Source organism: Prionailurus viverrinus, unplaced genomic scaffold (assembly GCF_022837055.1).
Source record: "Prionailurus viverrinus isolate Anna unplaced genomic scaffold, UM_Priviv_1.0 scaffold_35, whole genome shotgun sequence".
NCBI lineage: Eukaryota > Metazoa > Chordata > Mammalia > Carnivora > Felidae > Prionailurus > Prionailurus viverrinus.
In genome coordinates, this window is record NW_025927605.1 from 4,205,861 (window position 1) to 4,220,189 (window position 14,329).

At 48.1% G+C, this 14,329-nt stretch overlaps 1 protein-coding gene across 1 annotated transcript; it reads left to right on the forward strand.

The window, feature by feature from the left end:
• Positions 1-12,241: 12,241 nt before the first annotated feature.
• Positions 12,242-13,857, forward strand: LOC125158691 (nucleoside diphosphate kinase, mitochondrial-like). Its single transcript, XM_047846022.1, has 3 exons — positions 12,242-12,334; positions 13,364-13,514; positions 13,628-13,857. The coding sequence occupies exons 1-3, from the start codon at positions 12,242-12,244 to the stop codon at positions 13,855-13,857; spliced, it is 474 nt and encodes a 157-aa protein (XP_047701978.1).
• The last annotated feature ends 472 nt before the right edge of the window (positions 13,858-14,329 follow it).

Below are 14,329 nucleotides of genomic sequence, written 5' to 3' on the forward strand. Positions count from 1 at the left end.
GAGACAGAGCATGAATGGGGGAGGGTCAGAGAGAGAGGGAGACACAGAATCTGAAACAGGGTCCAAGCTGTCAGCACAGAGCCCGATGCGCGGCTCGAACTCATGGACTGTGAGATCATGACCTGAGCCAAAGTCGGTTGCCCAACCAACTGAGCCACCCAGGCGCCCTGAGAAAAAAATTTTTAAAGAGGGAATTAAGATCAAATTAGCAGCCCAACTAACTTAACACACTACCGATCTTCCAAAGACCAGCTCAAATGCCAGCCCTGCCCCCAAACCTCCTCTCACCCCCAAACTGCCCCTCTTTCCACCTTTCTGTCGCCACCACTTTTGTGTCCTCTGGCCTCATTTAGAGTCACACTTGTTGACACTTCTCCCGGGCTAGGCCAGGCCAGGCCGGAAGCTTCTTGAGGGCTAGCGAGGCCCACGCCTCACTCCCTCTGCTTCCCCGCAGCCAGGGCCGGCTCGGATCCCCGGACGAAAGAACAACTTCCCCAGGCCGCCAGTAGGGGTCAGACCGCCGAGAGCTTTCTGCTTTCCCAGGGGGGTGCGGCTGTGGCCCTGGGCCCGTTTGTGTCTGCGTGTAGGTGTGTGTCCCCGCTGGGGGAGGGTGTGGCGGTTCCAGGAGGGCGCCACTTGGTGCCAGCTGTGTAACCTTGGGGGCAGTCACACGTCACACCCAAACCTAGAAAGTTCACACAGCATTTGTATCCTCTGGTTTCGTTGTCATGACGATCCACTAAGATTGCGTATTATTTCCGCCCCCCCCCCCCCCCCCCCGTTCACAGGACAGGTAACCATCCTCCAAGAAGGTGGAAGAACAACACATTTCGTTGTGGAAACTTGTGACAATAGCAGCCAGAATGTACCGAGTGCCTGGCAACGCACTGCACAGGCCGTGTGACTTGTCCCAAATAATCCTCGCAACAAAGCCTAGAAGGGAGGAATTATGACTTGACCTATTTTATAGATAAGGAAACTGAGGCTCAGAGGGGTTGCCTGAGATCACAGGACTGGAAAGTGGTGGAGTTGGGGCTTAACCACGGGTTTCATAGCCACGGCCCACGCTTGAAACCAATATGCCACACTCCCCCTTCCCCACATAAATTAGCACATCGAGAAGGTGTTCAATGAGGGGAACGGGCAGGAACTGTTTCAAACACCAGAGACTAAGTTCTTCTGGAAGGTCTTCTTACAAATGGGGTGATTTGAGCTAAGCCTCTTGGACAGAGTTGAGTGGAAAGGAGGGGGAGGGGTCAGGCTGCCTCACTTAATGCTGTTTACGACTGAGTTTCATGAGTCAGATTTAACCACCAGCTTCAACTCCCTACATCCCCCTTGAGCCCCCCAGCATGTGCCCTCCACTGGGCTGGGAGGTGCAGGGGAGAGGAAGACAAAGGAGAGCTCCCTTCCCTGGGGAAGGCAGACTGTGCCTAATAATAGGGACTCAAGATGACACGCATCAATTCCATTGCCCTGATTTTAAGGCTCTACCCAGGGCTTTGAGTGGGGAAGCCCTGCTCCCAATTCTGCCATGAATTTTCTTCCTTTTTTTCCCCCTCTTTGGGGAACCTGGTTTGTTTCTGATGCAGGTGAATCTCAGAACAGAGGCACTGCCACGAATTTTCTATTGAGATTTTAGGCAAATCTAGCCAGTCTCGTGGCCTCAGTCTCTGCACCTGGAAATGGAGTCACTGACTGTGTATTGCAGAATGACTTCCGCAAGCTAACAGCAATCATTTACGTGCAATTTCCATTCTTTCTCTCTCTCTTTTCTTTTTTCTTTTGTTAGAAAGGTGACTTTAGGGGCACCTGGGTGGCTCAGTTGGTTGAGCAACCGGCTCTTGGTTTCAGCTCAGGTCATGATCTCACGGTTCAGAGTTTGAGGCCCACATCGGACTCTGCTGACCGTGCAGAGCCTGCTCAGGATTCTCTCTCTCCCTCTCTCTCTGCCCATCCCCCTGCTCAATCTCTCTCTCTCTCTCTCAGAATAAATAAATAAACTTAAAAAAAGAAGAAGAAATGTAAGCTTAATATTAAGGAGAGAGGTCAAAACAAAGACATAGGTTTAAAAGTCAGCAACATACAGATAAAAGTCATGGGAGTAGATGGACACTCCAGGAGAGATGTTTCGTTAAATGAAAGAAATGTTAATCCATTCTCCCAGGCCCACCTCATGGTTCCACACAATCAAAAACTCTAACCCTGGCAATTAAAATAAAGAAAAGCAGGGGCGCCTGGGTGGCTCAGCTGGTTGAGCGTCTGACTTTGGCTCAGGTCATGATCTTGTAATTTGTGAGTTTGAGCCCCACATCGGGCTCTGTGCTGACAGCTCAGAGCCTGGAGCCTGCTTTGATTCTGTGTCTCCTTCTCTCTCTGCCCCTCCCCCACTTGTGTTCTGTCTCTCTCTATCAAAAATAAATAAAATTTTTAAAAAATTTAAATAAAGAAACCAGCTATTTATTGAAGGAGGGGATAGAAATAGCACCAATCACCAGTTTTCATGCCCCTGGACAGGATGATGCTTTCAGAGAAGATGGTATAAGTGAATTAACCTCACAGTCCCCCAGGAAAACCAGAGGAAAAGAGTTGGCTCTACAGCAATAACGTGATCCCAACAGTAGCACCCATGTGAATCCAGAGGGTCTGGTTAGGGACCCTCTCCTAACTTCTGCCCCTCTTGCTGGACCCACTCCTACCAGAACAGGTACCTGAACAGTGGGGGCATACTTCTCATTGGCTTATTTCTTGTAAGGCTCAAGACACAAGACAGAGTCTTAAGGAGTTGACTTGAGAACATTTTCTTGCACAAACCGAATAAATGGGAACATTTCCCTGGCTGGGGCCAATGCAAAGTCACTTTAGATTCATATCCACATTTAGCACCTTGGCATGTATCTGATTTCTCTGTATTTTCCTTTTTTCTTCCTTCCTTCCTTTCTTTCCTTCTTTTCTTTCTCTCTCTCTCTCTCTCTTTTGTTCTTTCTTTCCTTCTTTCTTCCTTTTTTCTTTTCTTTGGGTCTTTATTTTCTTTCTTTCTCTCTCTTTCTTTCCTTTCTTTCTCTCTTTCTCTTTATTTTCTTTCTTTCTCTCTTTTGTTCTTTCTTTCTTTCTTTCTTGGTAGCAGAAAAACTATCTGCAGAGAAAATTTCTTCCATGTGGATTGAACACGCTACCTTTTTCATCCCAGCCTCCAAGTTTAGATATCCAAACCCAGTTTTGAGAATATTATGATCCCCTTCTGCAGAAGGTAAAGAAGAGAGGGGTCCCCTCATTCCCTCATCCTATAATCCCAGGGCTGCCTAAGTAGTGCCTGGCCTCTCCTAATTGCTCTCAATGTTAGCATTCTGCAATGCACCCAGTGTATCAAGGGGCTGGGGCTCTGTAAGGAAACCTCACTTTCCTGAGCTTCTGCAGAATCTGAGAAGATGTGGTGAAAGAGAGAGATTTCTCAGTAACTGTGCCCACGTGGTTCCGGGGCCTTCGCAAGCTCTGTCTATGCCAGGTGATTCTCCTGTCAAGCAGGACAAGCTATCAGTGCTGCCAGTCATTTGGTGCAATGAGGCCCCCTTATCACCTTCATTCGTTTATCTGACAAACATTATACATTTATCTCCCCGGCACCATGTTCTATACTGGGGATACAAAAATGAAAAGACAAAGTCCTTGTCTCCAACGTCTCAAGACCTACTAGGGCAATAAGAAAGTCTCCCTTTTTTCTTTCTCACCCCCTCACCCCCACTCCAGTCCCATATCCCTGATATCAGGAAGTAAGACAAGCCTGGGTTGAATCAAGTTGGAAAAACTATTGGGTTGGGCTATTGGCTGCCATTTTGGCTAAGAACCCAGTAGAATCTGAGACATTTAGAGTGTGCAGTAATGTTGGTTGCCCAGATGATCTTCTCTGTGGCACTATTGGGAGTGGGCTGGGGGTAAGCCTTACTCTGGGCTCCTAGGAAGGGACAAGCCTACAAAAGGAAGATAAAACAGTCACAAAGCTGAACACACTGCCTGTTCCCCTGGAGAAAAGAAGATGATACAAGTAGAAAAATAACGGGGCGCCTGGGTGGCGCAGTCGGTTAAGCGTCCGACTTCAGCCAGGTCACGATCTCGCGGTCCATGAGTTCGAGCCCCGCGTCGGGCTCTGGGCTGATGGCTCGGAGCCTGGAGCCTGTTTCCGATTCTGTGTCTCCCTCTCTCTCTGCCCCTCCCCCGTTCATGCTCTGTCTCTCCCTGTCCCAAAAATAAATAAACTAAACGTTGAAAAAAAAATTTTTTTTAATAAATTAAAAAAAGAAAAATATCCAGGCAGCAGAGAATTATGCAGGGACAGGCAGCCAAGCGGGGGGGGGGGGGGGGGGGGGGGGAAGGTGTGAATCTAGGTGCCAAACTCCACGCAAGGGCCCTGAGGCCTGGCCCCAGCAGCAGGGGGTGGAAAACTGTTACCACCTCCCCTTTTCTGGTTGGGGAGGTATGGAAGGTGAGTGGAGAGGTTGCTTAGGTAGACTAGACTTATGCAAACCCCTTCCCAACCCTCTCCCTGCCAACAACTTGATGCCAAGAGGCTGGGTCTAATTGACTCTGGTCAGATCTGGTCAGGTCCGAGTCTGATTAGATCTGGTTGGATCTAGTCAGGTCTGGTCAGATCTGGTCAGGTCTAGTTGAGTCTGGTCAAGTCTGATCAGGTCTGGTTGCGTTTGGTTAGGTCTGTCCAGGCATGGAGCTGAAATACTACCCCTGCTCTACATGGACTAGTAGTCAACACAGACACCTAAGTTCAACTCCCAGACTGCTCCTTGCTAGGAAAAGTCTCTGCTTCTCTTTAAGCTTCAGCTTCCTCGTGTATAAACAAGGGCCCTATCAGTACTTATCGTAAAATTGTTGTGAAGAGTAAGTGAGACAACTTGTAAAAAGCACTTGAACAGTGCCCAGCAGGAGTGGGGTCTCAATGCCTGTTATTATCAGCTACCTGGTATCTTTCCACCTGCTGCCCCTGCCCCAGCAAAATGGACTCTGCCCGCCCCCTGGAACTCACATCACCACCTGGCTTTATCTTTCATCTTCTGCCCTTGAAGGGAAGAGACGTGTTTGACTCAAATCTGTCAGAATTCAAATGAAAAGTGAGAATTTCATTGATTCTTGTGAGAGAGGGAGAGAAAAGAAAGAACCTAGAAGTGATGGTGTCTATTGGCAGAAATAGGCAACCCGTGCCAGTTCCCAAAATACAACATAGATTGAAGCGCTGGTAGAGACAAGTGGATATTAAAGATAGACTTGCAGGGCTCCTGGGTGGCTTGGTCGGTTGAGCGTCCGACTTCGGCTCAGGTCATGATCTCACAGTTCATGAGTTCGAGCCCCACATTGGGCTCTGTGCTGACAGCTTGGAGCCTGGATCCTGCTTTGGATTCTGTGTCTCCCTCTCTCTCTGCCCCTCCCCTGCTCATGCTCTGTCTCTCTCTCTCTCAAAAATGAATAAATGTTAAAAAAAAAAAATTTTTTTTTTAAAGATAGACTTGCTACTACCAAGTGTGGCCCATGGGCATCCCCTGTGAGCTTGTTGGAAATGCAGACTCTCGTAACCTACGCCAGGCCTATGTAATCAGGATCTGAATTTTAACACAATGGCTCCTACGGTCTCCTATGCTACATTTGAGATGTACTGGATAAACCAGTGGTTCTCAATCTTGGTCACACTGGAATCATCTAAGGGGCTTTGAAAATTTCTGTATCTCAGAATGGCTCAAATCTCACCAGGTTTTTCCAATACGTAACCTGGGTTGAGAACTATTGGGCGACACCAACCCTACAATTTACAGGTCAAGAAGCTCAGGTCCAAGAGGTAAACTGATCTACCCAACTCACATGGCAAGGGAATGACAGTGCTTGCGACTTGAGCCCAAGTCTCCAACTCCAAGGCTCCCTTCACTGTACTTCACTGGCCTACAGTAGTTTGGAAAATGGGAGTGGGGAGGGGAGAATGAGGTTTCCCTTTCTGATTTGGTGTCTCTGTGGTTGGGTCCTCATGTCAGGTCCTAAAGGAGGGCTTCCTGGACATAGGTGGCCTTAAGCTTTGAATTCCACAATGAACTATGTCCATGGGGACCTCACCCTCCCAGGTGGTAAGTTCCCAAAGCTCAGGACCATGTGGGATTCTGCTTCCTAACAGATTACCAGTATCTGGGTTAAAACACTCTTACCCAGACAGCCTGGCCCTGCCATTCCCACACATCTCTGTCTTCCCAGAGCTTCAAGTGCTCAGGGACTGTCCCACCTCCCAGGCCACAATGTTCTCAGAACTCAGGTGAAGTTTCTGAGCCCCCACAGTCTCAGCTCCCGGCCCCTCACAGAACTGCTGGGACAGGCCCGTTCTCAAGTCAGCAACCGCGACCGTCTCGAAACTATCAGGGCTAGAGGCTCCCCCGTGACTTGTTTTTGCTCTCTTTCAGGGTTTGGAGGGGGGGTGGGGGGAGTGTGTGTCTCTCAAACCTCTGATTGTGTCTGCTTTCTGACTTTTTCTGGCATGTTTTTGAAGTGGCTTTTTGTTATTCTGCTTCGGCTCACTCACCTTTCTCAGCAGCCGTGGAAAACACAGCCCTGTTCTACTCTCCGCTGAGCACTTGGATTCCATGTAAACAGCTCGCCTGCTGGGCCTGACCCGGCTGAACAGGTCGGAAGGGCCTGGGCCTGTCGAGCCCTTGAAAATAAACATGTGGCATAAAGTTTCCCCATGCTCAAGGTGGAGGATGGGGTAGACACAAGAAAGCATAAGGAACTTTCTAGGCACAGGATTATTGATGGCCCAGGCAGCCCTGGAGCAGGCAAGGATAGGGACTTTCTCTTTCCATGAGCATCAGGCCTCCAAGAAAGAGGCCTTTCTGATCTCCTGTCCTGAAAACTGAAGGATAGCTGTAGAGCTGTGCTGTCTAATATGGTAGCCTCTAACCACATGTGGCTACTGAGCACTTAAAATGTGGCTGGTGTGGGGCGCCTAGGTGGTTCAGTGGGTTAAACGTCCAACTTCAGCCCAGGTCATGATCTCATGGGTCGTGGGTTTGAACCCCGTGTTAGGTTCTGTGCTGACAACTCAGAGCCCTGGGGTCTGCTTCAAATTCTCCCTCTCTCTGCCCTTCCCCTGCTCACGCTCTGACTCTCCCTCTCTCTCAAAAATAAATACTAAAAAAAAAAATTTTAATTAAAGAAAACATGGCTAGTGTGACTAAAGAACGGATTTTCAGTTTTACTTAATTAAATTTAAATAGCTACATGAGGCTGGTGGCTGCCACGTGGGACAGTGCGACTCAACAGAAGTGGCTCTCAAAGCGGCACATTAGAACCGTATGGACAAATGTAACACTCTGATGCCCGGATGCACCCCCAGGTGATTCTGATTTATTGGCAGAGGGTGTGGACCAAGCAGCAGAGTTTTGAAGGCTCCACGGGCAACTCTAATATGCAGCCAAGTCTGAGAACCTCTTGGCCCAGACAACTTGCAGCAGCCCCTCCAACCCTAACTTCCTACATTTGATTTCGTTTCTGCAGTATTCAGAATTCGAGGACCAAGGCGTTTACTTAGGGGATCAACTCAAGCACTTGAAGATGTTTTGCCGTGCTCTGAATGTAATAGGAACATGTAGGAAATGGAGAAAATTCAGAAAAATAAAAAGGAGAAAGTTAAAATCCCCTAAAATCCCACCACCTCAAAAAAGAATTAAAACATTTGGATGTAAATCCTCCCACTTTCCCGTGGATATAGCCTTATGTTTTGTTCAAAATTGGGGCCATACCATGCTTCCTATTTTGTGATGGATTTTTGTCACTTTGCTTACTTGGTTAATACCCATTCATGTACCGATTGTCATGGCTACCTGGTATTCTATCACATGTATAAACCACAACTTTTTTATCCAAATCCATATGAATATTGGTCCCATTTTTGCTATTGTTTAAAAAAAATCGCTAGGAACATAACAATAGCAATATCTTTATGAAAAGCCATTCACTAACCCCTTAGGAAGATGGAGGGGGGGGAAGGAAAGAGAAAAGAAAACAATACAGTCAAGAGGCATACCAGATTCAAAGTAATTCAAATGGCTCTCCTGTCGAACCTGTTTACATTCTTACCAACAGAGCATGAGGGTACTTATTTTTAAGCATGCTAGCACTGGGGATTGAGTTCTCAAATTTAACCAGGTTGAAAAAAAAAAAAAACCACCCACAGGCGACTCACAGTGAAGTTTGGCATCCCTTTAATGAGGACTGACTATGTGCCAGTACTGCCTTAGGTATTGGAGATAAGGATGAATGGAACACCTACCTGCCCTCTGAACACTCAGGGCAGGGAGGAATTCAAGGGCTTGGCTTTAAGTCAAGGAGAACATGGATGCTAAATACAGGTAGGAAAGCCATGCTGCGGAGCAGGGAAGAAAGGCTCGAAATTCTTCATGATGATGTGGGGAAGTCTGGTGTGGGGGTTGGGATGCATTTGAGCTGGCTCGAGAGGGATGAATACAGGCACCAACAGGTGGTGAGAGGTGATGGTATTTGGCAAACACCAAAAGGTGCTGGAGGCTCAGGGACTGGAAAGGTGTCACTTCCATGCTTCGGTGGCTCTCACAACTCCCTGCAATCAGGAAGCTCCCCCTTAGATCCATCATCCCACAGCCTCTCGTTGACACTTAAATCCCTTCCCTCCAGCTATTTGCAATGGGAATAGGAGATGACTTGGTTGTCCACAGTCACCTTCAGAGAATTCTAGATCAATGCACTATCAAGCATGGTATGGTATGTTTTTATTTGGATTATTCACTCCTTTTTTTTTTTTTAAAGCAACACTGACATATAATGTCATTGTGTCCATTTTGAAAGTGAGTCAGAGCATTCCAGGTCGCAGGGCAAAAGTCTGAGTGACTTGGATTCCCCGGGCCTCAGGCCCCGAGCCCACCCTGTACACTCTTCTTGGGATGGCCTATGCCAGCCCCGTGTAAAGAGGAAGGCAGCCAGTCCAAGTCCTGGCTCTTCCACTTAAGACCATGGGAGAATTCACTTCATCTCACTGAGCCTATAAAAATGGATTGTAGGAATCATGACCATTAGATTTGAGGGGTGGGAAAGCATTTTGTTAAAAATAACAATGAGATGAAGAACCTGTAACTCCCATCAATGTGGGCAATGGCCAAGTAAGCCAGCCTCTCGCTTTCTCTTTTTATGAGTCTCTGTGGCACACACACACACACACACACACACACTTTAAACTTTAAAGTCTCAGACATACTGGCATTTCAGGAATAAGGCAAGTCCCCAAAGATGGCCTTTCTTCAGAAGCTCACGAAAAAGGAATTAAGAAACTTGCCCAACCGTGACCTGAAGCCAGAGGTATGAAGGGCATGACAGCCACAGGACCTTTGAATGTGAGATCCCCTTTTCCATCCATTGACCTACACTCCCCCTTTCCTCAGATCTGTCCTATAACGTCAGGAACAGAATGAAATTTCCCACCTGCCCCTTCTCCTTATAGCTCTGTGATACATGTCCCTGGAGAGTCCCACACATCAACACAGAACAAAAACAAAAACAACAAAGAAAAAATACCAAACCTGCCCCCTCACCACCCCCGCCCCTCTACTATGAGTTGCCCACATGATAGGAGTTCTTTTACTCAGGTTCCAAATACTAGAAATGAAATGGCCTTTTTTTTTTTTTCACTTCTGCTATTTACGCAGAAGTGCCTGCCAGTGACCTCAAGGCTAAACCCACCATATTCAAGTTTATTTTTAGATTTCTCAGCTGTAGAAACCTACAAGATGCCAAAATGAGTTCAGTGATTCAGTCAACAAGGGGGAAGGAGTTGTGGGGGACTGAGCTCTGTGGAGAACCTGCTTCAGGCCAGTACCTTCCTGGTTCTGTTTCGTGTCGTCCTTCCAGAGACAGAGGAAACTCTGTGAGCGATCGTACCTTCGCAGGTATTGAAATCGAGGTTCCAGGTAGTTACATGACTGTCAAAATCAATCAGTTCGTAGTGGAACCTGGATTTGAAATCAGGAATGACTCGAAACCCAGGGTTTTTGTGCCAAACCCTTCCCGCCTCCCTTCTTTTCTCTTGTTCACAGCCAACTCCCACGTACCTCCTTGACCTGAGTGTTTGCACTCTCTCTGCCCTAGCTACCTGTACCTTGCCCTTTTATGCTTGGGAACAAAAATAGGGTCAACCAGGGAAGGTTCTGGAAACATAAGGTTTTTTTTTTTCCTCCCCCCCTCAAAGCAGTGGCACAGGCCTGATTCCAACCCATCCAAGTGACTGACTGCTTGCCCCATACAAATCCTGGTGTTAAGGAGAACAGAAGCGAGGTACAACTCTCTAGTAACATGGGGCACCGCAGCTGTATGCAGGCTGGAATCCCGGCTTGCACCCTGGAGGCACTGACATGTCACTAAGCCTCCATTACCTTATCTATAAATTGGCAATGATATACCCACTTGTCAAGGTAGTTGGGCCCAGGTCAGATCCCAGCACATAGTTGATGTCTAAAAACTGCTCGTTCTCTTCCTCTCTTACCTCCCCGGGAGAGGGGAACAAGGCTACCACCAGGGAGCAGGGCCCACGGGAAGCTTTGGTAACTATCTCTGAGGAAACTGAATGGATTCCTTTAGGCCTGCCTCAAACATCTGCAGGGCCCAGGCAAGAGTACCAAGCAATGGAGGCCTACATACCACATGCCCAGATATTTATGTTATAGATCAAGCCAATAAACTGTTAAATAACATAGGTTCTATCCTAGTTTGAAAATCTATGTTTCCATAATGAAAAATGTATTTTATAATGACCTAAAAGGCCGTGTTCAAATTTAGAGTTCTCAGACTCCATGGAGAGATTCCCTCCCAGCCCTCAGCGCAGGCCTGCAGTCCACTCCCCTTTTCTCTTTCTCCGCCCCTGCCTGCACATCTAAGCTATGTCTACACCACCACCTACACATACTGCCAGCCTTTGGCCACCTCGTAAACCTGGGAGTTTCTGGATGCTGTGACCTGGAGCATGACGCGGAAGTGGGGACACAGACCCACCACATGCCCCTCATTTGCCCGACAGGGAGGAGGGCCATCAGAAGGCCAGAAATGGGCCTTCCTCTACCCGGATCTGCGGAAAGCACTGCACGAGGTCAAGGCACTGTGTGCCTGTCCTACTAAGCAGGAATTCATGCAGTGAGCTGGCACCACGACAGTTACCCTCATCCTTCTTCTCTTGTTAAGCCCTAAACCTGACATTTGAAAGGAAATTATACTTTTGACCATTTCAGTCTATTTGCAGTAATCTTTGTCTTTCTCTACCCCCAGGGCAGGAGCCAAGGAGGGGGAGATTCTGATGTGCCTATGTTGATAGTTACACATAGAATCTCTTCAGCTCTATTTTTGTTCTCTGCTTAAAAAATCTTTGCTCTGAGAGCTATAGGGGATGATGAAACTGTTACATACTGTGTCTCACTTGTGGCAGTGGTTACACAACTGTATGCGTTTATAAAAACCCCTAGACGTGGGCACTAAACTAGGTGAACTTTACTCTACGCAAATTATATCCCAAAAAATTATGTAATAAAAGTTCTTTCGTCAAACCACATTTTAAGAAAGGAGCAGGATTTGAAAGAGAAATATGTTCAGGCACCCAAAATAACTTCCTTCAGTGTGACATTTAGCATGAGTCAGTGTCACGAACATCTGTCACATTCGTAGATGCCCATCATCTTACGGATAGCCTTTCTTTTCTGGAGGAAATTCCCTTGTTAAGGTCCTGCCTCCCCAGGAAGAAGTCAAGAACTCAAACTCCCAGGCTCCCTTGAAGCTAGGACATGAGCACGTGACCTACTCTCTGCCAATCAGAAATGCAATGAAGACAGATTTCGAAGTGAGTAGGTGTGAACACCCAGACAGTAAGGGGCTTACATTTTTGCTGACGTGTTGGCAGTAGAGGCGGTCCACTCTGGGGCTTTCGGTGGTGGAGTGTAAAGGGGAAAGAGGATGGATGGGGGAGTTCCATTCCTTGCTCTCGGCTACTGGCTGTGAGTCCCCTTTGGGAAAGTCCTTAACTTCTCTGAGTTTCTGTTTCCTCATCTGCAGAATGGGCAGCAGAATACTTACCTCGCAGGATTCTTGTGAGATCGAAGGAGGTGATGCAGGGTCTGGCATGCCGCAGAGTCTCAATAAGTATTAGCTCCCTTCCTTCCTCAAACGGTAGGTAAGATCCTTGAAATTAATGGCCCTGCCTTACCAGCCTTCCCAGAGTACAGACCCTATGAGTTTTACTCAGAAGCCAAAGCTGATGCTAACCTGTAAGGAGCAGGGGCAGGTGGCCATGCAATTACGTAGAGATAGGCACATTAAGCTTCCCTCCTCCACCCAAATCCTCCCTGTTGTACCAGAGTGGCCACTATTTCATGAGCTCTAGGTGAATCCTATTTGGGGTCAATTCAACAGAAAAACCCTTCGGTGTGACTTAACATCCACTAGTTGAACACCAAAAATATGCCAGGTGCTGTGAAATAAACATCTAAGAAATAAATAAGGTGCCACTTAGTTGTACCCTGATGGAGAAAGATGCATACATGCCTAGGACTGAGGCATGCCATCACATATTAGACTGAGGGTGCCATCACAGCAGTGTGAACAGCATGGTGTGGGCATCAGGTGCAAATGGTGTGCTGTGGGCTTGAGACATCAGAAATTCCTCAGGAGCTGAGGCCTGTTTGAGTTGGGTCTTAAATAACAAGTTAGAGTCTAACAGGGGAAGAAAGAGACTTCTCCCCTTGAGAAGTGCATAGTGCTTTGGGAGAACTCAAAGTTGGCCCAGAAAGGCTGGGTACAGGTTGGGGTTGGAGACTGAGGCCAGGGCTGGTGAATGAGCTGTGTTGAGAAGGGCTTTGCATGCACAAGAGGAGAACAAAGCAGACACGGTCTCCCTAAACAATTGTGTGAGAAGGATGGTTTCAAGACTCCTCCTGTGTTTTCTTTCTCACCAATGCTCTACTAGGGTTTCCGAAATGTGCTTAAACGGAGCTTCTCTGAATGCCACAGCCCCTCCTGCAGATGATCAATGGAATCCCCAACCGTGAGGCCAGAGAGGACATCCAGGATCATCTGGTTCAGCCCCCAGAGGAGGAAGCAAGAGAGGGGCTCCTGGAAACTTGGCGGGCCAGGCTGAGACTGGAACTCCAAACTCTCCCACCACAACAGATGGTCTTGAGCTAAACAAGCATAAAGACACTGGGCTTTCTAATAACTAACATGTACAAACTCCAGGCACTGAGCCAGCAGCCCGCAGGTGAGAGATCACGGGCAGCTTCTTAGAATGTGCCGTGGGACTGCTGAGTGGCTCTAGGCCCTGGGCCTGAGCCTGTTCATATGCCCCAATTCTGGAGGGTCCTCCTGGACCCAGGAGTGGACCCTGACTGCGGTGAAGTCAGATGGGATGCAGCAGTGGCTTGTTGGCGATGTGATCCTGTGCTTTGAGAAGAGGGGCTTCAAGCCGGGTGGGGATGAAGATGCTACAGGCACCAGAGTCCTTGCCAAGCACGGTCGTGACCTGCAGACGAAGCCCATCTAATGAGCCCTCCTCAGCTGCGGGAGCTCCGGCTGGTGGCAGCCATGGTCTGGGAAGGCCTCGACGTGGTCTGGTCCTCAAGGGCCCTGATAGGACACAGTGACTCAGCAGAGACTGCCCCCGACACCATCAGAGGGGACTTCAGCATCCACATCAGCCACACCAGTGACTCCATGGAGGGGGCCCAGACGGAGATCCAGCTATGGTTCCAGAGCAGTGAGCTGGTGGATTGGGCAGACGAAGGCAACCAAAGCAGCATTTACCCAGCCTGAGCCCTCAGGCTGCCCTCAGCCGCCCCATCAGCCACCCAGGATCAACTACCTCTGTCAACGAGAACTCGAGCCTGCATCCATGGTCTACCTATCTGCTCCAGACCACCTCCTTGTCCACCTTCTGCCCCACTGCAGCCCAGGGAGGTTGAGCAACCAAACTTTACGCACCTTCAAGTATCCTAAGCCAGCAAGGACTCGGACCAAATCCTCTCTGTACCAAAGTGCCAGAAAACCTTTGGGGTGTCTCCAAAAGTGTGTAGTGTGACCTCCCTTCCCCGAGAGGAGGTGGACATTAAAATTCAGTGTGTCATGCACAGAGGTGGATCATTTATTATTTTCTGCCATGTCTGAGGTAACGATGAAGACTTTATGGAAAGTTGTAAGAGTCTGAGAGTAGAAATGAAGCTTACCCTCTCGCACACCTTACTTGATTAATTAACTAACTAACATGTACAGACTCCATTGTGAAATA

Excerpts from the sequence above, each read along its gene's own strand:
- LOC125158691 (XM_047846022.1), top strand. The coding sequence starts at position 12,242 with ATGGCCCTGCCTTACCAGCCTTCCCAGAGTACAGACCCTATGAGTTTT. Across the intron at positions 12,335-13,363 it reads CCTGTAAGGAGCAGGGGCAG|GCCCTGGGCCTGAGCCTGTT; the intron begins GTGGCCATGCAA and ends GAGTGGCTCTAG. Across the intron at positions 13,515-13,627 it reads GAAGAGGGGCTTCAAGCCGG|CCATGGTCTGGGAAGGCCTC; the intron begins GTGGGGATGAAG and ends GGCTGGTGGCAG.